Source organism: Erithacus rubecula (genome assembly GCF_903797595.1).
Source record: "Erithacus rubecula genome assembly, chromosome: 3".
Lineage (NCBI taxonomy): Eukaryota > Metazoa > Chordata > Aves > Passeriformes > Muscicapidae > Erithacus > Erithacus rubecula.
This window is the reverse complement of record NC_136689.1, coordinates 20,651,675-20,677,441: the sequence shown is the minus strand read 5'-3', so window position 1 is coordinate 20,677,441 and position 25,767 is coordinate 20,651,675. Positions and strand designations below refer to the sequence as shown.

Here is a 25,767-nt window from a genome sequence, read left to right as displayed (position 1 = left end):
ATACCAAGAACTACTATTAAAATTAGGCTCCTCTTCAATAACAAAAAAACCTGTTCAGTAAAAACATTGTGCTAAAGAATTCCTGCCTACTACAAAAGATTACTGGTGAGTCATTAACTAATCAATACTAACATACTCCCAGGGTGGAAATAAGTGTCTGCAGATACACAGGCTCCCTCCAGGCCTGTAAATTTACTTATGTTCATTCAAGAATAACAGAAGCAGCCAGAGCATTCATCAGGTTTATCCAACAACTCCCAGAAATATCCCTGCATGCTCTTGACTACCAGTTCTTTAATTGTGTATTTAAGAAGCAAGGAAATGTGATTAGTGAAGTCTTCCAATAAACATCCTTCTCCTTGACTGTTCACTCACCCTGTTTGTCAGGTACTCTGCAGAATATTTACTTGCAGATTTACTCAACTTTTATTATTTTGAGATGTTTATTTAATGATTTATTATTTTGAGAGTATTAAGCACATGCAGGATATATTCTTGTAAGGTCCATACAAAAAAATAAGATGAAATTGACAAATTACTGCCCATTTCCATCCCTGCTGCCTTTCAGTTCTGGCACCATCATGTTAGGGTCTACTCTGTAAATGAAGCATCAAAAATCTTTTGGCAGCTCAGTTGCCTCTCAAGAGATTAAAAGATTACTGCTTTGAATTAACACATGTAAGACTTCTACATCTTGAAACTGTGACCTGACTTAATAGAAAGAGAGACAAAAATCAACCTGTATGTTGAGTTCCTGCATGCATAACAGAAATTATATAAATGATTATAGCTGGTCACTTACTATTCTGTAACTATATTGCATCTGAGACTTGAAAAATAAGTAAGTAAATAGAATTTAGAATAGTTTAGCCCAAGCTATGTAGAAAAGCCTTTCCTGTGTAACTACATACAATTTCTGGTCTCATTTCAGTTATTCTGGATTTCCAATTTCCCTTGGATCAAATGCAGATTCATTGGAAGCCTATTACAAAAGTTCCATTTACACAGGCTTTTTTGTTCAATAAGAAAGGCCGTTCTGTTTCTAATTATACCTATGAAAAATCAGTAATTTCTTACCTGCAAGTTTAATTTCTCCAAATCCAGAAAATGCCAGTTCAGTTGGCAATTTGCCCTCCTACCAGCAGATGAAGACAGGAAATAAACCAAACAGCCTAATTCCCTAAGAAAGGGAATTACATCAGATGAGTGTTCCAGTTCAAGAACTACCTGAGTAGTGAAAAGTAAAAGTGAAAATAAAAGCTTAAAAAAAATAAAAACATTCGCATAAGAACAAGTTTTAAAAACCTTTATTTAAGATAGGAAATATGGAATGCAAACTCAAATTGATAGCATACATGAATATAAATAAAATCTGGAAAAGCAATTCCAAATAAAAAGGGAACTCCTGAGCTGTCAGTACTGCAGCACGCAGTGAGCTGTCTGGACTGGTATGTCATTGGACTTTGAGAAATTAGATCAGCAGGTATGAAAATGAGCTACTTACCAGTAGATTTTGATGCTGCAATATGCCACCTCTCTCAGATTTGTGCCCTGTACACTGACTGCTCTCCAAACTAGATGCCAGAGCAGTTAGATGCCAGTAGACTTTCTAAAGGCAGTTGCTGCAGTGAAAAAAGAAGCAGGAATGTCCTACTGCAACACATTTTCTTATTCTGACTGACCAACAGATCTTCGTGTTGATGGCACTACTTGTGCCACAGAACAGATACCCTTGAGCTTCTTCAGCATTTTTTAAATCCTCCTTTATTGTCTCTCAGGGAGATCTTGAACTATATCCTAACAAAATTAGTTATCAATTTTAGACAGCCTTCGATTTTTTTGACCTTTGGATAACTTGAGGAAGTTTATACTGTCAGCAAAAACCAGCAGCTGGACTCCTGAATTCTAGTCTAACTGCAGTAGAGACTTGGTTTCTGAGCACAGACATCCAGAATGGATTAAAACATACCATAATATGTTAACTTTGCATGGACTCACTAAAATAGCACTGCAGCATGTGACTGACATTCTTCATGTCCATGGACAAATAGCCAGGCCTGATTCTCAGGAGGAGGATAACAGGCACAACACAACCAGTTTTTCCAGAGTAGGTCTTGACAGAAAACAAGAATACTGAACTTGATCAGCAACCAAACTAGTGAAAACACAAAGAGCAGATTTAAAGTCAGTTCTGCAACTATCAGATTGTGATCTTTGCTGTGAAATGGAGGACTCTTAGCCAACAAGCTTTTTTTGGACAGATTGTCTAATTTGCCTTCTGTAAATATCCTCTCAAACTTGGTTTGCCATTTAAGGATTCTTTTTTCCCTTATGTCAGTGATGTAAATACAACCTATTTATAGCTGAATTCCTTTCATAAAAACATTTCTACAAGGGTGCAAGATCTTTCTTCTTAACAGATCAGCAAAACTGGTATTCTCAATAATTTTTTTAACACTTTGATTCTTTTGAATTCAGTAAAAGCAGGAGAAACAACCATAAAATGGTTAAGTTACTTTAGGTTGACTGAATCAGCACTTTTTCTTTAAAATTCCACTATTATATTAAGCCAACAAGAGTTTCAGGAGAGATATCCAACAGGGTAATTGGAATATTAATCTTCTACATACACAGACATGTATTTGCCAAAACTACATATATAAGCTCTTTCAGAAGACCATGGTTTTAATTACAAACAAAAAATTAAATTATTAGCAGCAAGCCCTGAGTAATTTAAGTCCTTCTTGTCAGTTGAATGTGAATGAATACAGCTGACAAACTATGCAACAGGTAAGGCAGAGCTTCAAAATCTTAGAAACTTCAAAACAAAAAAAGAGGAGGGCAAAAGCCTGATCCAAGTGCAAAGGGGTGAAAAAAACCCCAAACAAAAATCCACAATCAGAGAGTAACACTAGAAATGGAGACATGAGAAGGGATGAATAATGGCAAATAAAAATCTTTGCCAATGTAATATGAGTTATAATTTGGATAACAACAAAGAAAAATTATAGTGTTAAGTGGTTGAATAAGAACAGAAATGTGACCAACAGAAAAAACACCTGTCTATATATCAACCACTTGCTAGCCAAAACAGGACACCAGCACATAAAATCTTCTTACTCAGGAATCAGGGAGCACACTGATTATATTTTCTTGGTTGTAACTTCAGGCTTTTCACTTTATCTATTTAAAGCCTTTTTTATAACTCATTTGGACTGCACTTTATTTTACCAAATATTTAAGAAACACAAGGCACAAAGTTAAAATTGGAAAAACAACTTGTAACCCAAATTTACAAGTACCATCCATAATCTAAAAAATCTCCAATATTTTTGCAATTGTGTGTATGCACACTGATCTGTAACTCATCTTTCTTTTGAATAAACTATTTGTATTTTAGAGAAACTTATAATTTTGTTGTGAAAGTACAAAAATATTTGCTAATGTTTTTTTTCTGGATGACACTTAATTTCTAACCTGATTTATTTAAACCAATAAATCTAGTAAAATAAATCCAAAGTTTAGGATAATTTAAATATCAATTTCTTTTGTCCGACAAATCACAGAGTTACTCCTTCAGTAGATCAACAATAAAGTAATGTCTGCAAATACAGAACTAGCCTCTCCTCCCCATTCTAGCTTGGCACTCTCCTTCCATCCTTAAAAAAATAAGGCTTTTTTTACTACTTGTCATTTAAAGCCCATTTGGTTTTGTATTGAACGTCATGTAACTTGCATTGAGTCTATTAGAAAAAAATTAAATTCTGCTCAACTTTTCTCATTTACATATAAACAATATGAAATACTTGCTTTCCCCATCAGTATCTTCTGGAATACAGAAGCAAATGTACAGTAGATGAGTATGAAGGTTAAGAAATGAAGCACAAAACCCTGTGACTCTCAGAAGCAAATGGTAATGCAAGGTTATTATCTAAACAGATAAAGCACAAAGAGATCAAATTTAGGCTCTGTGATTGCAATCCAGCAGGGATTATGCACCATGATTGATTTACCGTAATTTTTACCTGTTTTTTTCTAACCCCTCCATTTGCAGCATTAAGTTATTAAAACTCTTTAATGAAAACAAAGCCTCAGGTTCACCTGAGGTTCCAGATATGAGATGATTCTCTTTGTGGAATTAGGAGAGGAGGACACTGATGTCTGCTGTATTGCTATGCCAAAGCAAGTATTCTTTTTCTGCCACAGTTCAGGTATATTAGAGGAAGAAACTCATAATCCACACAATATGCTTTCCTACTATGAATGCACATCATTTGCAACTCCATTGTACTGAAGCCTTTAGAGGCTCAATACTTATCATTATTATTATTTGGAAAGGCCTTCTTTTTCCCTGTTCCAAATTTTTAAATGCTACATTGGCCAAATATTTTGGAATTTGGAATGCATAAGGTGCTAATGTCCAAGTAACTTATTTAAAGTTTTCCTACTTGGTACCTTTATACAATGCCTTTATCCATAGAAGTGAATCTATGGGAGAGGAGAGAAAGGATGCCACTATAAAAACAGATTTTAGTATTACACATTAGACACCTAGAAGGGGATACTAATTTCATTAAGTATGCAAAATGGTGAAAAAAAGAGTATCTATGAGTCTCTAACCCACCAAGGGGAGTGCAGGGGAGAAGGGAGCAGAAGGCAGACTCCTTACAAACGTCAGTATTTTTCATTTTGGAATCAGAAAACATTTGGCTGTAAATATTCTAACACATCCTTGAAGACACCAAAAGCTTTAATCTTTTTTTAGAATGTTCAGGCTTATTTTAAAGTAAACCTTTTAACCCCCCTTTTTAACTGTTTGGAATAAGATATTAAAATATGAGGGTTTAAAAATAAATTCCTCCCCTATTTACTGCATCATGTAGAGTAAGCCCTTTCCTTGTTATCAACTCAGAAACTTTTGGCTTCCACTTGTGCAATAAACTCACATGGATTCTAAGAAGAGAACAGCCATGATGGAGGCTTGATATAAATTGTTTAATTGTGCACAGTTCTGTACCTTGCCCTCTATGTTCCTCTCTGAATTGCAGGAGTCTCTCTGTCTATGTCCTACGCCCAGATGAACTTTTCCTAGTTATATTTGCAAAAAAGGAAACACCCATGTCTTCTTTGGTTTCCACCTCACTAAAAACAGAACTTCCCTTCTTACTGTCAACTCACACCCTTGTAAAATAGAACGGGATTACAATATTGCAGCAAGCTTGAAAAGAAAAAATTACACAAAAACAAAATTCAAAACACTGCCTAAACAAAAGGTTTATCATCTCTCAGAATATGTAATATTTTCACTATGCTATTAAAACAAATAAAACAAATAAAAACAACACATAGACAAGTTGAAAAAAGAAAGACTTGAAAATCAACCAGACTGCCATACTAAGGATTGCAAACTGCTGCTCAAACTTGAGGGAGAAGCAAAGGACAGACAGGAAGCATTACAAATAAAAGCATGGCTAATGTGAATTAGGATTTGATAGCAGGATCCATTAAAGCTTTAAAAGGAAAGGATTAGCGTTCTCAGTTTTCACATTCTAGGAAAGAAACTTGCCAGGATCAAAGATTAAATTTTAATCTTCAGCTTCCTTTCAGTGAGGAAATAAAGCAGCTGCAACAAATTGGATTTACTGTACTTAAGCAGTTGAGGAACTCAGTTTCTATGGAAAAAGAAAACTTCTTAAGAGAGGACTATCTGAAAGGAAGGCAAGAGGACTAAAAAAAATTGATATAGCTTTCCTATTTCTCCAGAAGATTTAGGTTTTGAACTAGGATTACAAAGCCAGGCAACCCACATTAAAGTTTTACTCACAAGGAGACAAACACAAGCTAAGTTTCAAAGCTTTTGCTCAGACCCTCCTGCTTCCGTTTCCTTGGAGAAGCTTTCCTCTGCTTTGTCCCTGCCAGCACAGCTAGACCTACATCCTCTACAGCTTTGTGCCTTCCTCTCTGACCCTCCCCTGCCTGTTCACAGGCAGAGTTCTGTGGCAGCATGCTGCAGACTCCAGAGCATTTACAAACAGCACCTTGACAAAGTGAGGGCAAGCAGAGATGTTTTTTATAAGCAAGTTTTTTAACCAAATAGGGCATGATCATTCATTGAAAAGAAATCATCTTTGCTACAGAGAATAAAGTGTATCTTCCTTTACATAGTCCATAATAGGCCTGGTAGGACATGGTGTGTTTGAAACAGAGCAGCTAATTTTGCCTGGAGTTAAACACATCTGAATTTACTCTGCATGCTGCTCAGAACCAGCATGCAATATTCCAGTGCTGCTGAGAATGAGCTGTTGGACCTTTCTGAAAGGCAAGGAGCATCACCCTGAGCTCCATGCAGAGCTAACATAGGGAAAAAGTGTGGACTGAGTACTCCAGCAGTCAATGCCTGGAAAAGAGGGAAGCATGACAGGCTGTGCAGACCTCAGGGGTGAAGGCATACACAGAACATTGATTGCAATTAAAGAGGAGCCCTGAAAAAAACCAAGCTTCTCAGGGTTGTAGGTACACTGTCATTTCCTGTCTTTGCAAAGACATCTGTATTATTCAGATAGAAAATGTAGTATTGTTGGATATTAAAATATTAAGTTATTAATATAATAAAATGTTAAACTATGTTAAGACATTACAAATGGAGTAAAAGCACATTTTGGACCTTGAGAAGGCTAATTCTGAAGGAATAGCCAGACAAATTAAACCCGTCTTTAAGATTTGACAAAATCTTAAAATGAAATGAAAATGAAAATTTTTTTAATCTTAAATGAAAAAAATGTCTTAGTTACACAGTCAAGCTTAATTCAATGCAAAATGTGTGCATCCCTACAATTTAATTTGATGCCTATATGTGCCTTAATCAGTAATGGAATTCCAAACATGGTAGACTGATTTTCCCCCTCCCCCCAACTTTTCTTCCCTCCAGAAAACACCAAAATATAGCATAGTCACTGAATTTACAAAATAAATTTCACATAAATGTGACAGATTGATAAAAAAATACACCAGTTGGGACAAAGGGGCTGTACCATCTTACCACACACACACCAAACTTGAAGAAATTCTTTAGGAGGAAACTTGCAGTGGTAAATATCACACAAATCACTGGTTTCATTTGAGCAAGAATCAAAACAGAAGAAAAAACTTTTAAAGCATCTTGGGAGCTTTTCTGCTTTGTATAAAATGCTTTCATGTTTCCTTCTACTTTGTTTACAAAGATGTTCTATGTTCTGATCAACTTTTATAACATCAGTGAGATCAATTTTTATAACATCAGTGAGTCAATATGCAGGAAACAAGTCAATCAGGAAATTGATGGAATCTCTCTCATAACTATACAACAATATTTAACATATATAAATATCAATTTCAGATGCAGAGTCTGAACTTTAAAGAAAGACAAGCAGAGTTTATCGTAACACAGGTAGTGTGTTAGTCAAAAGAAATTCTAAGAATCACCCTGAGGGGGGAAAGAAAAGCCTGTTCAAGCTAAGCTAAAGGGTTTTAGTGCAAGGATATTGTGGGCAAATGGTTCCAGATTTTGCACAGCAACAACTTGGAGCTAACTATTCCTTCAAGGCAGTGGTCTCCGAGATGCAGAAGAAAATCCTTTGGGGTACTGGTAATACATTTTTTGAAATGTAACATTTATCTTCACTTTACACTCTTCAATTTCTATTTTTGTATGTTTAAGAATGCAAATAATACATTAGCACTATAGTATATTTATATAATTTATAAATAATTATACCTGCATTGTGGAGGTGCGTAGAATTTTTTTACTGATGGGGTGTGTGATCAAATGTCTCTGTGCTTCAAGAGACATTCAACATTTCTTTGCAGAAACACAGAGGTAGAAGGAATGTCTGCCTGTGTACATTTTGAATATTCCAGGATGCAATTCCTTGATGATTTGGGATCCCTCAAATTGCAACTCTTTAATTTGAATGTTACAGAATTCAAATTATTTTCTTCATCTAGATGTATTATGGACAACAGGCTTTCCCTGGCTGTTCTCCTGTAAGCTGTTATTTTCAAGCACTTAAGAACTGCTAATTTTATGTACTTTAAGACCTTTAGAACTGCCTCACCCTCACTTGTAAATTCACTGTAAATATACACTATTCTTAGAGAAGAGTGGAATCAAAAGCACTGTTCTGTAGTGTTCAACTACAACAAGTCCTAGGAAAAAACACATCACAGTGATGACATCTGAAGAAACAAATGAAGGCTCTGAGTGACTCATCATTATTACAATTCATACAATTGAAATGCCTCCTGAACATTGACAAACTGGGGGCATTGACCACCTCTCCAGGAAGCTTGTTCCAGTGTCTGACCTCCCTCTGGGTAAAGAGATGTTTCCCAATAACCAGTCTGAACCTTCCTCCTGATGAGCTGTGTATAGCTTAAATGTGCTGAACTAATAATCAGGATGTCTATTGCAGATTCACTTTTCCAACTTGATTTGCCATCAGACACCTGCCAACAAAGTAAGAGGTCCAGGTGAGTGGGTATATTGCTAAGACATTCAATTAAGCTGAGAGACACACAAAGTTATTCTTTTGTGAATAACTGATAAATTTTCAGCTTCACCATTTTCCAGATATTGGTATTCATGAGATCTGTAAAATGGATTTTAACAAAAGTGGAAACTATGTTGCTCATTGTAGATTGAATAGTCAAGTGTGTGAGACAAAGTTAAGAAAACTGAAAATGAAGCATATGAAAATGAAGAACATGAAGCACAGAAGCTATAAAAAAAAAAAAAGTTACTCCTCATTTTTTCTGACCTCCTATCCTCATATTATTTCATGCTTTGCAGCAAACCCCCTTAGTGAATGTGAATAGAGAAAGATTTCTTCATAAGATAGCTAATTTTTAATCTCAAGGCCTTGTTGATCTGTTGATCCTGGGTTAAATGATTTCCAAGTCAGTGACAGCCTAAACTGTCAACAAAGTCAGATCTCTATTCCTTATTTTCTTTTTTCTTGGGTGGGGGAAGGCAGAAATAGACTCGGATTCTGTCAAGTCCACTGAAAAGATACATAAACCATTTTGCTTGGCATGCCTGTGAAATACCATTTAGGAAACCTCAACAAAACCTTATTCAACAAAAGTTTGAAGTCATAGACCTTGCTACCTTAAGAACAGCAGCCAGTAGAATAGGAGTATCATTAAAAAGAAAGTATAGAATGTTTATTTATAATAGAGTCAATTACACAGCAAACAATCCTAAACCAGATGTCAAAGTGTTTTACAAACAGTAATACAGTATGCCTAGGGCAGAATTACAGTCCCAAACTTGCTCTTATCTGCTGATGAAGGACTCAGATTACAGCATACATTCAGTGCCTCAAAACCCTAGTAGAGGTGCAAAACACTTAGTTTTGGTATTACTTTAACACCATTCTAAAATGGCTGGACCATAAAAAGCAATTGGCCAAAACTCATGCCTCATTACAGACACTTTACTGATATAACACATTTGGCAGCCAGTTCATCTTTGTTTGGAATAAAAAACCCAACACCAATACCAAAAATGATTAAAATAAGTTAATTATTACTGATGTTGACCATTAGAAACCTGATAGTAATCTTTCTTCCCCTCCCTGACCTGACAGGCACACTACACTCACAGCAATAAAAATGTAAAATTATACTGCTCCAAATATCTAGAGCAGACTCCTGGCTGCAGTGTCTCACACACAGATATACAAGAACACTGTCAAGATACAATAAAAGTTATTCCACAATTTGAGCCTTTACATAATAAAGCCATCAAACAAAATCAAACCTGAAAGACAGATCTTCAGAACAGTCTGACTGCATATATCTCAGCTAAAATTTAACAGCAGGTATGAACATTTAAAATTTCCAGTATCAGAATAGCTTTAAATGAGTTCACACCTTCCTCCACCTCCCCCAAATAACCAGGGATGCCAAAGCAGTATAACATGAATCATTATCAGTAAGTATCAGTAATTACTTACTTATCAGTAATCATATCAGTAAGTTCAGAGAAGAAGTCAAGAACAGGTATCTCTCAAAATATTAGTCAACCAGAGGGAGAAAAGAAGAAATCTGGAAAACAATCTTTTCTTCTTACTCTACTCTGCATTTGACCTAAAAAAATGCAAATTCTGTATTCCTGAACATTTTCATAAAATCCATTTCAAACACTGGCAATAAAATGATTATAAGAGAGAGCAGCAGAAAAAAAAAAAAAAGCTTTGCTTACAAGCTCAAAGTATTTTACTATGTAGAAAAGACCTTTTTGAATGGTGTCTTCATATATTCTCTTTATCATAGATTTGTTTCAAAGACCTCAGGTGCCTGCTGTGTTACTCCAGGGCTCAGACATTTACAAATTAATCCAGATTTAAGGCAAAGTAACTCGTTTTATATCTGTTATGAACCAAACATTCAACTGCTGCAGGTGCACCCTGTGGCAGTTTCATGGCAACCTATCACCAGACAGTGAATCTTCTATCTACCTGGGTCTTCAAACACAGAATTACAGAATGGCTTGGGATGGGGGGGGACATTAAAGATCATCTCATTCCAACACCCTGCCATGGGCCCAGACACCTTCCACTACACCAAGCTGCTCAGAGACCCATCCAAAGTGGGAATGTCTCTGCAAAAGGAGACTACCTCCCCACCCAGACAGGTGTGGGGAGATAAACTGTATAATGATAAACTGTATAATGTATAAACTGTGTGAGAAGATAAAGTGTATAATGACCACAAGATACTCAAATATTTATCATATTAGAAATCATATATGCTATTAATAAAAAATAAGCCTTCTAATGTTTCAGTATTTTACCTTGTATTGAAGAAAGGGTGATAGTGAACTGTTCTGCCAGTTTGAATAGTTTTAGGACTACAGATGAACTTCTACTTTGTGAGAGTCATCACAAATAAATTAAAATCTAGCCAAAGAAAATATTTTTTTTTTACCCTTTCTTGCCTAAAGTTAAAAAAATTGACTTCAAAAGATAGCTGTTTTCAATACATTCAGGGGTAGACTTAAAACTGGAAGTAATAAAATATAAAGAATATTTTATAAAAATGTGTAAATAACTTAAGCAAGTTTACTGTAAGCTATTTCAGATCTGAAAAAAAAATTAATATTTAAATCTCGGAATTATTCTGTTTTACACTACTACATTTTACAGGGATCCATTACCAAATCTAAGACTTGTCAGAAAAAAAATTATAAAAGCTAAAATACATCAGTTTCTTTAAGAAGTTGACTCATTTCCACAGGATCAGAAACTCTACATATTGTGTAGTTATATAACTTAAATAATTTAACACTGCTCTAGCAATGCTGCTTCATTATGCTAACTTACAACTGGTCTTGAAGTTCCACAATTATATATTCCAGCTGCTCCTTCTCCATTTTGTGGGCTAGATCCATATCTTCAATTCTTTGTAAGAGCAGTTTGTTCTGTGAGACAGATTCAGACAGCTGGTTTTCTCTGAGTCGTACCAATTCTTCAAGATAACCCTGAAAATGTAAGCCATTAGAAAACTTTAAAGAACACATTATCAAAACCACTTTCAATTACACATGTTCACATTTTTGAGTTTGTGATGCATACAATTTTACTTTGGGTTTCTTGTAGGGTTTTTAATATTTATTTTTAATCAGACTAGCAAATTTACTTCAGATTAGTTTGAGATTCCTTAATAGGTAACAGGAAAATCATATATTTATTTATAATCTTGCAGAGGAATAGAAAAATAGATGAAAAAATGAGACAGGAAAGCCACCAGCATGAAACACTAATTTCTCTTCCAAAAACAATTGTCACAAGCACAAGAAAAATATTAGAATTCTACAGCTGAACAGGTGCAGGATGTTAGATAAGAGTAAGAGTAGAATATATCTACATGAATCTTTACAGTTACTGAAAGGGATCCAGAATTACTATGAATAAAATATCCAATATTATTTTGAAGTTTCTTTGAACTTTTGAATCATATTAAAAAAAGGACAAAGGAGGTTCCAGTATGTCAGATGTTAGCAACTTCTTAGAAATTGTCAAGTAAAACTAGATAAAAAGACTGTTAAGGGTTTGAAACATCTCTGATAAGAGAGGAAACAGGAGCTGGGATTGCTCAGGTCACAGCTGAAGAGGAGAGGGTAAAGAAAAGAAACATATCAATGTGCATCAGTGTTTAATGGGAGGGTGTATGCATGATGGAGTCAGACTCTTCTCAGTGACAGCCAGTGAAAAGAGGCAAATGGGCACAACCTGAAATGCAAGTGTATAGGAAACTATTTAAATATAGGAAAACTTTTCTTTCCTTTTTCCCCCCATTAAATGAACACTGGGATGGGTTGTCCAGACATGCTGGGGAATGTGTATCCCCAAGATATTCACAGCCTGAACAAAAAAGGCATTGAGAAACCTGCTCTAGTCTACCTTTTCCTGAGCAGGGGTCATCTAACCAGGGTGCCATCTAACCACAACTATTGTGTGATCCTATACTTAAATACAGTTCTAATCATTGGATATATTTGTATTTGACAGGGGCATTTTAGTCTCAGTACAAATTCCAAGGAATCTTGAGAGCTTTTCAGTATGCCTAGTTCTGCCTCATCAAATATTACTGTTATTGACTCCTAAGACATTCCTTGAAGTTCTAAGTAGCACTACAAAAGTACTAAATGATGCATTAAAACACAAATTTCCTGCCTCTCAAAACCATAAAAAAATCCCCAAACAAAACAAAAACAACAACAAAAAAAAATCAAACCATTTAACATAAACATTTTAGATCTGAAGCACCAGTATTAGAAACATAATCCTATGTACAGTAAATAACTATCAATAATGACATGGAGATGCACATCCCACCAGTAAAAGCATATAAAATTCCAGTATAAACAGTACACAAATAATTCAGCAGTTTACTATTCAAAAGTGAACAGCTTAAACAATTCCAGAAAAGGCAAGAGACAATTTCCACATAAATAACAAATGTGTAAAATATGACTCACTGATCTGGACAAGAGACAACTTTGAAAAGACAAAGTGATCAAATTCCCAGAGTGGCCTGGGCAAGGCAGAAAGGAAGAGACAGTTCCTAACTTTTTAAAAAACAAGAGCTAGGCACCATGAAATCAAGCTCATAGGAGCCAGATTCAAAAGACAGAATAGGAGGTAGTTTTTCACACAACAGATGGTGGAGTCACAGAATGATTTGCCAAAAAAAAATTATTTGGATGGTGAATTTTACATGGAATTGAGGGGATATTTGACAAGTATTTGGAAGAGACATCTATCAGGGGTTACTACACAGACAAACCTTTTAGATACAGGCAGCCCCTCAGCTGATATACATTGGCCAAGAGTGCACTAGAAGAAAAGTGGTGCATAATCATGTGCTTTGTGTTTATTTTTCCCTCTACATCTTCTTTGGTCAAGTACCCAAGATAGGATAGTAGGATAATCTAGGAGTCTTGATCTAAACCAGCAGAGTGTAGCTGATCCAATAAAGCAATGCCAGGATTTCACTTGCTAAAGTAACACCTAAACCTATCCTACCACTCAAATGGCTCAGAGACTTTTATCTTAGCTGCAAGCCAATTGCTTGTCACATTGTGACCTGCTATTGATGACTGCAGCACAGATACTTACTTGGGAGGCACAAAAGGAATTTATCATTGTTTGGGCAAAATTAATGACAATAGAGTAAAAGAAGGATGCATCAGACCTACTGTATCAGTTACTAAAGACATTCTTTTCAACTTGGTCTTCTTGTCACAAACACCCAGTTTTCCAACACAAAAAATGTCAGAAAGCCCCTTTTTCAAATAAACTGTCTCTGATTAACTGGTACCTACTGCACTGAGTGCAGCTCAGTCATTGGTGCAACTTACTGCCATGAAGAAAGGGAAGGGAGAGAAGCACTTAGGAAAGGAGCTCTATTACATAGTCTATCTCAATGGTCATTTGTGCAAGTTCTAATAGACCAGAAAAGGTATAGTTGAAATGAATCATATAAAAACTTGGCAGGCACAACCCAAAAGAAAATTAGATAACAGAAACTTTTCTGACTGTAGGAAAAAAACCTTATTTTGCAACTGCAATTGCATGTAGGCATTGCAAAGGAGGACAACTAAGAGAGTATCAACAGCTGTCAGAGTAGCTACCATTTTGAAAATTGGTATCAATTTTCAAAACAAATCATTAAGAAAATTACCAAGAGAATATTACCAGAAATAACTTTCATGGAATGGGAATGGTTCTAGATCTTGGAATCATTAATAAACCAAATCACCATTTGCTGTTACAGCCATTTACAAACTTTGTGCTTATGCAGACATAAAGGTGATTCTGACTGTGGATGTGGGCTACAAATTGCAAGCCAAGACAATGTTTCAGTACTTTTTCTACACATGCATGTCACAACTCTGATGGAGTATCCTTGGAAATTAACCACTTGGATGTAACAAGAAAAATAAACATCCACCTATTTTGCTCTCTTCAGTGCTTCTCAAGAATGGACAACACTCTCCTCATGGTGAGGAAAAGTGTGCATTCAAACTGATCCTATGTTTTTGTCTGGCAAGGATGGGACTTCCTTCTGGTGGTTCAAGAGAAAGGTTTTTATGTATTTGGAGATATTAATTTTGAACATCATATTTTGCTTTATAAAAGCAGGGAAAATGCCCTCTGTACCAGAGGAAGCCCCAGGAACACAAGTTCTTCCCATATGGTAAGTGATACCATAATAGCTGAGAAGATTGGACTAGCAACCTAGATGCAACAGTTCAGGTCATATTTCAAAACCAAAAAGTCTAAGAGATCCAAAATACAAAAGCAATAATTGCAAGCATAAATTTAAAAAAATTAATGCAAGTAAATACTAAATATCTATTATCCCATAGTAAATCTGACTACTTCATTGTTACTTAGAAAAACTTCAGCTATGTTCTTTCAAGTGCATTAAAATAAATCAATTTTGATTCTACCTATTCCATATTCAGGGAAATAATTACACCTCCAAGCAGCCTTGTGAAGGTCCAGCCCTTCATATGGTTTACTCTATGCAGAGTTTCACAAAAATCAAATTCTTACACTAGGAAAATAGAATACCAAAAATACTAATAGAAGTAACTTATAAAAAATTAACCAGGTGTATTTCAGTTCTTGGTGCACTACTTCTTTGGTGTGTGTGAACAGTCTGCTCTCTTCTCTATCTACTAGCTAACATGCATTGTAATTACTGCAGATGTAATATGCTGTTATGAAAAACTGACAAGTACTTTGCTTTGAAAATGCTAAGTTACTGAAAAGTTTGAACATATATTTCACTTCACCTTTAACTTAAGGTATGTTGGGTGGTAGATGGAAAACCTACCTTTGGTTTCTAAAGTTATATTTAACATGCCAACTAAGCTAAAATCCAACACAAACACATCCTTTCATATTTTCCTTTCTCATTCTGCTTCAGTCAAGTTGTAAAATTACCTATTTTCTAAAAACCCAGCTCAGTATCACTGAGAAGATAATTTTACCTTTCATCTAAATGGATTACTTTGCTGATCCTTCTTGTTTAGTTTAAGACTAAGTGTTAAACTTTAACATCACTATCACCATAAAAGCCTTCAGGTGTCAGGCTACGTACAATAAAATCTATGACTTCTAAGGAAGAGAAAATTCATGTGAACTTCAAGCTCACAACCTAATAGCATTAGAGATAAAGTGTCTGTACCTCCAAGACTGGATAAAGAAGCCAAAGCTTCTCTATTAGATTGTGAAATCTGATCTCTGAATTATTGCTATTCTCTTCCCCAACTCATCAAGCCTTTTTCCCCTCAAATTAGAGATAAAAGATGCTTGGATACTCTGAAGATCATAAAATTTAGGACCACTTACATGAAGCTAAACCATCTTTAATAACATTTTTTCCTGCCTTTACTAAGATGGATATGTTACCAGTTGGCTGGTGATAAGCTTGGTTCCATAGCCCCCATACAAAACTAATCTTTTACCTTCTGTTCCAATGCAAGCCGGTACTTCTGTTCTACCCTTTTGCATTTGTTGTACCAACTGTTTTCATCTGTGATGAAAGGAGGACCAATGTTCTCTGGAGTACTGCCTTCACTGCCACTACTGCCCAGTGTTCTCAGCTCTTCTTCATCACTGCTGATACTGTCAGAACTGAAGAATCATATTTATTAGCCAAGACAAAAGCTGTGCTTATAAAAATGCAAATTCTGGTTGAAATTGAAACATTGCATTTCTTAAAAAGCTCTGCAAACAAAAAAATTGAAATGTTGAGATATGATGGATTATATTTCAAGCTTTTGTTTCTATAGCCATCTAGAAAATGGGCAGAAATTTGCTTGTGATCTTCGTCAAGTTAGACAACTGTATGTGGGCTACCTTCCTAAGTACAAAGGGTAAATGCATTCCAATATGCTATCTAAGGAAATGATGACTTAACCTTTTCTTCACTGAGTAGTATCCAAAAGTAGATTTTGTTTCTCAAAAAAAACCAAAAAAACAACCAGAAACCCAAAAAAGTGGTTGTCATTATGTTAAAGCAAGATAAATCAGAATGTATATCTATGCTTATAGCAAAGATCCTATGCCTGTTACTTCACAGAATATATCTCCCTACATAGCAAGTAGACTCATTGTTAAAGTATGTCCATATCTTCCAGAATCAATGTATGCTAGAGAATGCAGACATCTGTCTCAAAGATAAGAATTTATTAGAGTCTAGAGAAGATAGAGGGGATATCATCAATGCATATAAATATCTCAATGGCAGGAGTCAAGAGGATGCTGCCAAGCTCTTTTCAGTTGTGCCCAGTGATAGGAGGAAGAAGAATGGCCATAAACTAAAACACAAGAAGCTCCACCTCAACGTGAAGTAGAATTTCTTTCCATTGAGGGTGGCAGAGTAGTGGCACAGGCCACCCAGGGAGGTTGTGGAGTGCCTCTCTCTGGGGACATTTAAAACCAGGTGTCACCTGGAACAGGTGACCCTGTCTTGGCAGGGGTTTAGACTGGATGATTTCCAAAGGTGCCTTCCAACCCTAACAATTCTGTGATTCTGATTTATCCCAGTTTGAAAATCTTCCCTTACAACTACATTTCCCCCTACCCTAAAAGAATTTGTTAGGTTTTTTTTTAGAAGTGATTTCCATAACTGTCATCCTGCCATGATATAAACTGAATCACAACTTGTCACTAACATGTAAGCTAGTAAAAACCTCATGAGAGTAACTAGGATATTCCATGTTCAAGACTATCTTCAAGACATCTTCAAGACTGTTCCTAACTGCCTCTCTCATTTTGGTAAACCTAACAATAGAAAACATATAATTAATTTCCATGCTTTTTGGTGATGTCAAATTGCTGCTGGATTTATCAGACAATGAAAATTCTTTTTATTATTAATCATAAGGCTAATTAGAGGAGCAAAATGCAGCTAAAAAGTCAGTTTACATAGCCACTGGTCATGACTTTCTGTTATGTGCTAATGTATGTCATATCTCACATTTATCAGGGAACATATAATTTTAATTTACAAAATAATTACTTTTCATTTTTATGGCTACATAGAAAAGGCCTAAGAGATAGGACACTTGGTCTGGTGATCATCAAAGGAGATGCAGCATTTGTTTCCCACTGAACTGTTATTCTGAATAAAGGAAATAAAATTAGCATGACTCACATTTCATGAGTCATGTAACAATTCAACAGTCTGAAAGAGTGAGGTAGGCGAGTGCACAGGTTTGTACTTAGAGATAAATAGCATTTTGCATATGAAATGAAAAAAAAGAGGCCAAATAATAAGTAAAATCTTGCCAAGGAAATAAAATTTTAAAAAGCAGAGTAAAGCTAAAAAGTACCTTTGGGTGAACTTCAAGTATGGTGTATAATCTATGACAGCTGGATAGCTTCCATCCAATCCCTCACCCTTCAGACAAAAACTGACAGAACAGAGCAACAAAAATAAGTTTATTAAAAGAAAATTAAATGACAATAACAGTCGAATATTACCAACCTGAAACTTCATTCTTTGTAATTTTTTGGTGCTATAAACCCTATAAATTTTTAAACATTCACTTTTATTCATAATAATACAAAGTGATGGCAAGAGAATAACAGGAAAGTTAACTGAAGCAGCATGACCAGAAGAATTATGGACAAGTTTAGAATTTTCCACATTCAAGATAATTTAAAGGGTATGCAGAGTGCTTATACAACCATTCTACTACATAAAATGTAGTATAATATAATATTTTTTCAAAAATATTCCAGGGTCTTTCTCCTTTCAGACACTTAGAGATGCTGAGGTGCAGGAAGCTGAGGAACATAAATGAACCTAACTTTTGGAAAATGTTCTTAAATGGCTGTAGCTTTATAAAGCTTTCATTTACACTATATTTATTTTTTTTAATGGAAAGAAATTACTGCATTTCAACCATGTTCAACTATCACAGAAGTGACAAAATTATCAAGCTTCCATAAGGCTCATATTCCTCATTCCTCCTACCTCTGTTATTGATAAACAGACTCCAGTAAGTCACAGCTTTTGCAAACTGAATTGCAAAGTGTCATTTTAGACAATGCAATATGCTATTTGGGAAGTATATCTAAAGGGCTGTTAGTTTTCTCCCACACAAAAAAAGAAAAGCAAAGCAAAAAAGCACCCCTCCAAGATCACAATTACCTAATTCCATATTGCTGTGAGGGGAGAAAAAAAAAAACAGATTATGTTCTCACACAAGCTCTCTCATTTCCAGCTCAAACTTGTAATTACAGTTCCACATAGCTAAGCTAGTCAACATTTATAAGAGACATTGAACTGGAAAAGAAGTCTCATATACAACATGCAAAGAATGGCTACAACTTCTCAGCCATTCAAATCACAATAGAGAAGGCTCTTCTCAGTGGTGCCAAGCAGCAGGACAAGAGGCAATGGGGAGAAACTGATGCACAGAAAATTCCACCTGAATATGAGGAAGAACTTCTTTAGAGGGCAGGTGACCAAGCACTGGAACAGATTATCCAGAGAGGTTGTGGAGTCCCTTGCTGGAAATATTCAAGAACCATCAGGACACAATCCTGTGCCACGGGCTCTAGGATAGCCCTGCCTGAGCAGGAAGGTTGGATCAGAAAACCCACTGTGGTCCCTCCCAACCTGAGACATTTGTGACATGTGGCACAATAAAAACACTCCTGTAGTACTAAGCTCCATTTTGCTCATTTAGACTCTTAAAAGCTGCATTGACAAAATGTAAAGGTCTTAAAGAGGCAATCAGTAATCTGTACACCATTAACATTCCTTTATATTAGAAATCAGAGGACAAAGAAAGAACAAGTAGTCATACCACTAAGCTCTCATACCCTAGTATGCAACACTGAGGCTTTTGAGAGACAAATACAGTCAATTGAAGACTGTTTATGAGAGGATTTATATACTGCAGACCTAATCTTGCAAAGCTTATTCATGTATAGCTGTAGTCTGTCCAAGTCCAGGGCTAGTACAGCAGCAGTTTAATTTCATATTATGCAAAGCTTAAACTAATAAAATCTGGTAAGATTAGAATTTGGCTGTACACACGGCTAGCACTCTTATCATCCTGCAGCACACTTCTGTTCTTCCAGAACACATGTTGAGGATGTAGTTAAGCAAATCTAATGACAAAATGCTAGAAAAAGAAGCTACCCTGTATTTTAGCCTCTCTCTCAGCATTTTTTCCTTTTTTTAAAATGCAAACATGACATTCCCCTCTCTACAGTGGTACTGGCACTTATCTGACTCCACAATGGTTCAGTAGCCATCAAGACCTGCATTTTAGATTGTTTTCTTTTTTTTGTCCTTTCCCTATCCAGTTGCAGTTCCACAGCCAGCTGAAATAAATGCTGGTTTCCATCAGAAATTGAAAACATTGCTCATTCCTTATTTGTTCCTTTTCTTCTCTAAGCATTATTCTCCCATATTCTCTGCCACTAATAGGATGTTTCTCTGAATGAAATTAACAACAAAAGAATTATCCTATCCTCTTCTGGGGATGTTTTTTCATTCTTCAACAATTTAAGCTGGCTCACAGAAGAGTCCAACAAGCCTGGCACAGAAGTACATAAACAGCAGTAAATCTCTGAAGGGCCTTTTGGCAATGGTCAATCACTCAATGCATCCAGTGAGGCTACTATTGTTTTCTGGCAATTTACCTCCTGTACTGGTTTATGACAACCACTAATGCTGCTGCAAGGTGAACTGACAATGAACTGACAGAAGAATGAAGAATAGCATTATCAGTCTCCTTTTCCTTGTGCTGAATAATGAAACTCTCTGCCAGTGGCTCTGCCTGAGGCTAAACTGGCCCAACCAAGCACATTAACAAGGTCTTGCATCAGCCAGGTTCTATCTTTTTATAGGCACTGTAATCTTTATATATTGCTGATAGTATTTTTTAATATATATACATATACAGACACACTGTGTTGGTTTTTTTATTATCTAGGGTGTGCTTGCACCTTTGTTACCTCAAAACCACAGAATCAATGATATAGGAAAGCCCACAAAAACCTGGCTAGAAATTGCAAAGGTCAAATTATGTAAGCAGTTCAGCTGCAGGTAATTTTAACATAAATTGTTATTAAATGGTCATTTTTAGGTTATGGTTTTCAAATTTAGACTTGATAAATATTACCTTCTACATATGCAGTTACAATGCTGTTTTCAAGTTCCAGGATAAACCAAGTACTTAATCACACAGTTTTACTTATACTTTAAAAATATCTTTAAAAGATGTCACATCTAAAAGCTTCATTTAATTAGCTTTGAAATATGTTCTGCAATTATACTTCTGATTCCTTTCAGGATTTTGATACCTGAAAAAGCTACCCCATAATCATGAAGTTATATAAAAGCATAACTTGGTTCTTATCTAGAAGAGCCATTCAAGATGTCTCTCTTGCCCTCTTCTTCACTTTAACCTAAGTTTTGTTTCTCAAACTACCATGGGAATTTAAGAATGTTTTCCATAATGTATTAATTTATAAGTACTTTTGCTGAACATTTTGTTATGAAGCACACAAATACAATACCTGAAATCAATTGCATTGAGTCCCAACAGCATACCAGCAAGCATATTTGCTTCTTCACCAAGAACAATTGCTCCATCTTCATAAAATCTCCTTCAATAAAAAATAAATTAATTCAGATTTTTTAATATTTAACAGAAAACTGAAGAAATCCAGTTTAAATAAAAACAATTCATGAACCCTGGAGGCATTCATATTTCATTTCAAATAAAGCAAACTAATAGACTGCATAGCACAAAACACCACAATCTTACAGAAGAATTTAGACACAAGCAAAAAGAACTTTCAAAATCAGTCCTATGAACTAGTAGAACAGGATGGATAAAATGCAAAAAAAAAAAGAAAAAAAATTATGAAGGTACATTATACTTTACCTCTAAAAGGAAGAATTTGTGTCACATACATAAAAAATAATGATTCCACTACATGAAAAGTTCTTTCTCACAATTGTATTTGCAGGTTCTTTTAAAGTTCACAATTCAGTTTTCATTCTTAGTAGTTGATCTTTTAAAAAAAAATATTTTTTTAAATCAGATATTTTTCAGGTAGTTTACCTTTTCTTAAATATTGCATGCTAGAAGGTCACCAGAATTACATGTGGCAAGAGGGAAAGCAAGAGGTGTTCAGCACCAAAGGGAAGGTTCAAAGAACTGAGATGTACAGTTCACTTTTACATTCTAGCTGTGGATGAGTGCAAGAAGGTGCCAGATTACTGAATACAGCTTGTACTTCAAATACCAGCAATACTGCCCTACCAAAACTCCATCTGTTTTAAGAATTGTATGAAAGCTTCTGGATGGTTCAGAGAGCTCCAGTTGGTTGCATGATGAACATCCAGAAAAGACATATTTTGAGACACAGCTCCAGAAATTCATTTGTGTTACACTGCATGAGGTGGAAATGAGAAGTCTCACTTTTGCAGCTTTTAACAGACATCCATTCACTATAAGGAGATGAGTTCTCCAAGATCTTGGATGTTCTCAGTACAAGGAAGAAATTTCTAAGACTTGCTCTCAGAAGACAGATTTTATGGTCCTGGCAAGTGAGGCAAGGAAGCACAAACTCAGCTCTATACTCTCTGACTTCAGGAAGGGCACTAGGAGGCTAAGCTGGCTGAGCCAGAGCACTGAGCTAGAGGGAGTCCACAGTCTGATTCAGCACAGTGACTCTTATTTGTGAGCAAACAGCAGTGCCCCCAGTTGATGCAGATTATCAGCCATTTCACTGGCATTTGTAAAATCACTGCCAGGTACCAATCTGCACTGAGTTCTTGTAAAATAGTGCCTAGGAAGAACCACACAAAAAAGACAGGGCACACCTTCAATGGTGAGATGCAGAAGTTAGCCTGACAGTGACAGTGTTAGACAGCTGCTGGATACAACAGACCCCTTGGAAAGCCCAGAAATCTTCATTCAGTGCTGTACACTTAACATCTCACAACATAGCAGTTTGCTACAATAGAAGTCTGACCAATTCGTTACAAAAATAATTCTGTGCCCAGGCTTAATCCAATCCCTCTTCCAAGTGCAATATGTACATCCAGCACTAAGAATGTGCTGCTTCATCCAAGTACTAACTCCAGGCATCTAAACACAACAGTGAGGTTTCAAGAGAGCTATCAGCATGATAGATAATCTTGTATCTACAAACACATTTGTAACACAAGAAATTTATAGTTTATACAAATAATTATTAAATATGCATACAGTAAAATAAATAATTTAAAATGCTAAATAAATGACGCAAAGCATCATCCAAAAAACCAGGTCAGTTATGAGGTATCTGAAATCCCACATGGGAAAAGAAAATATGTCCATTGTTGTTAGTGGCTCTGAAATCCACACAATCAAAACCTGAAAATGTAATTTTTATTTCCGTTAGATGTACTTTAAAATATTACTTCAAAAGAAACTTTGCACTTACTATGTTTGGAATGCAAGAGAAGTTGTTTCCAAAAGCTATACCACTGAAAGAATATTCAAATATATTAAACATTAACATGTTCAAATAAATGAATTTGAAACTGCTAATCAAATAAGACCATTGTTATCCACTAACAAACTACACTACCAAAACTTGGACAAATAATGTATTACTTAACTACATAATTAGTGACCCTACTCTTCCTCATCTCATCCTCAAAAACCCATGTGACTCTTCAGTTTGAAGCATCACGAGTAAATCTTTTCCATATTTTCTCTGTTTTATGTGCTTCTTGTCTACTATAAATGCAAGCAAATCTGGGTAAAGTAAGACAGCAGGTTTGGAAACTGCAATGAAATGGGATGTTTACCTAGTTGTGTTTCAAAGTCAGCTTAATACTGGGAAATTTATGGAGATCTCTGGACAAATAGTATTAAAAAAATAATAGTTTAAATAAACAGAAGTCCTTACAGAGAAAATTCTTGTTGTTTTAATATCCCATTCATTATGTTTAAACTTTTAGAGTTCAACATAAAGTACATTTTACAGATCCACTTGTATTCAGGTGACTTCATAAAAAATCTGCAGGACATACTTGTTATGAGATAAAATAACATCTAATAATCACATTGTCTAAAACCAGTCCAATACTGCCAGAGTATTTTTTATCACAAAGCATATCCTCATCACTATTTTTATCATCAGAAGTTAAAACAAAAATCTGTTACACATTTTTCTTATTATATCAAGAATTTTAGCTATGCCTGATCACTAATTCTGCTACTCTACAGTTCTCAAGAGGTTCCTGGAATTCTCTTCCTTTTTTCTTCAGAAAAAATTACTGCAAAAATTATTTTTTACTGAGCCCTTAGGCTTTCCACAAATTTTGAAAGGAATCCTACATCTATCCTCACTACAACACAATTTCAGATTTAGTTCCTACTTCAGAGAGGTTTTCTTTGCTTCCGACTTTTAAAGAATTCCAGGCATATTTCCACATTTTTAAATCACGAAAAGATTTTCAATTTTGCAGTTCTACCCATGCTAAAACCAAATCCATACCAACTTTACATAAACTTTCACTAGGTTAGGTCTTCCATTAATGACATTCTTTACTATACAAATCAGGTGCACCATTCACTTCCAAGCATAAGTCCCTCACTCAAGCAACATTTATTAAAATACTACAAATATAAAATTCTTGTAGACCTGGTTGTTTTGAAGTCTCTCAGAGCTGTGGAAATGTATTCAGACAAATGCTTTTCCATAAGTGCTACTCTTATCCATGCTCGACCCTGCAAGACAAAACAGGTATCAAATATTTAAGCAATACAGAAAGAAACAGTTTTACCATCTGAAAACTAATACCACTGGTCTACCTGAGTAAATGACTGATTAACAAAACTAGCATTAAACAGAAACAGCTACTAAATATATTTCATTATAGCAATAATGAAAATAAAAAATGCATTCTTACAAGGACAGTAAGTTTATTGTGAAATAAAGTTATCCAAAATTTTAAGGAGAGGGTGGAAGGATTTTTAATTATATGCTCCAGCCTTTTGAAAAGCTCATGTATGTGAGAGGCAGCAGACAGGGCAGAAAGCCTCACATTTTAAAATCAATGATATTGGAAGCATCCAGTTGTTTCCATAGTAAAGTAGCAGTAACTTGTCCTCAAAGTGATTCTCTGTGTTCATTCAAATATTTGAAGGATTTACATTAAAAATGAGTTGTGCAGTATTTTTTTCCCTGCAGTAGCAACATTATTATTGAAGGTGCACATAAAATACACACATGAAAGCAAATCCAAGAGGTCTAAATCTTGTAGAGTCCAAAAGCAAAACTTCACTCAAACAATTCCAAAAACAACAGCAGTAACTTTAAAAAATAATCCCTAAGAAAGCACACTGTGCTGTGTTTGCAGGTCTAGTGCACAGGATTGTAGCTTACAAGAGGGAGACATTTCAATGGCTGCCATAGTTATGACTGTACTTTTGAAAACACCAGAAACATTTCTTGTAAACCATACAAATTTCAAACACTTATGTAAGAAATAAGATGTGTTTATGTTTAATATATTTGGTGCTTATTGGCATCTAATTGAATAGCACTAGAGACATTCTACCAGAACCAGTAGTAAATTATAATCCTACTTCAGGGTGATCTAACTGTGGCCTTCTAGGGAGCCTACAGGAAAGAAGGAGAGAGACAAGAGCATGTAGTGACAGGACAAGGCAGAGTAGCTTCAAGCTAAAAGAGAATGTCTCTGTCCACAGCAGGGGGACTGGAACTAGATGGTCTTTCAGATCCATTCCAACACAAATAATTTTAAAATTCTATGAAACACTAAATAAAATTGCTTTTGTAAACACCAACAGCACAGAAAAATAATAGGGTGCATTGAAATTAAAAGGACATTTACTGGGATAGCTGCCTTTATGGTGCATTTATTTAGAACATGACTGAAACCATGAAAGTGATGATGCTGCTTAGCTAAGGACTAAAGCCTGTGCTCCTCCAGTGGAAGCAGAGCCAACAAGCACTGGCAAAGCCTTGCTGACAGCTTCCAGGCTGAGGAGGACACTTACTTGGACCACCAGTCAGACACATGCACATGATGGGTATTTGTGTCAGCATGCTCTCTGTCTTTTCATATACAGACATCCAAAATTTTCCCCAAAAAAACTGCACACCGTTCTCCACACTCACTGCACAAATTAGGTTCTCTGTCTACTATTTGGCA

At 35.5% G+C, this 25,767-nt stretch overlaps 1 protein-coding gene and 1 long non-coding RNA gene across 4 annotated transcripts in view; both read right to left on the bottom strand.

Annotated features, from left to right (window-relative positions):
* Nucleotides 1–25,767, bottom strand: part of RUNDC3B (RUN domain containing 3B) — a 48,965-nt gene that overhangs the window by 8,773 nt on the left and 14,425 nt on the right. For 2 of the 3 annotated variants that reach the window (XM_079301712.1, XM_079301713.1), the window contains exons 4-8: nt 24,231–24,316; nt 21,102–21,191; nt 17,894–17,974; nt 16,022–16,190; nt 11,364–11,521 (exon numbers count right to left, since the gene is read on the bottom strand). In XM_079301712.1, the coding sequence (XP_079157838.1) occupies nt 11,364–11,521; nt 16,022–16,190; nt 17,894–17,974; nt 21,102–21,191; nt 24,231–24,316 (584 nt within the window). Of the gene's footprint in view, nt 1–1,077; nt 1,181–11,363; nt 11,522–16,021; nt 16,191–17,893; nt 17,975–21,101; nt 21,192–24,230; nt 24,317–25,767 lie in introns of all 3 variants that reach the window. The other variant, XM_079301711.1, reaches the window with a different exon arrangement.
* On the bottom strand, nt 9,175–11,357 carry LOC306799999. Its single transcript, XR_013773733.1, has 2 exons — nt 10,754–11,357; nt 9,175–10,705 (listed from the first exon to the last, which is right to left on the bottom strand). It is a non-coding gene; the product is annotated as an uncharacterized lncRNA (long non-coding RNA).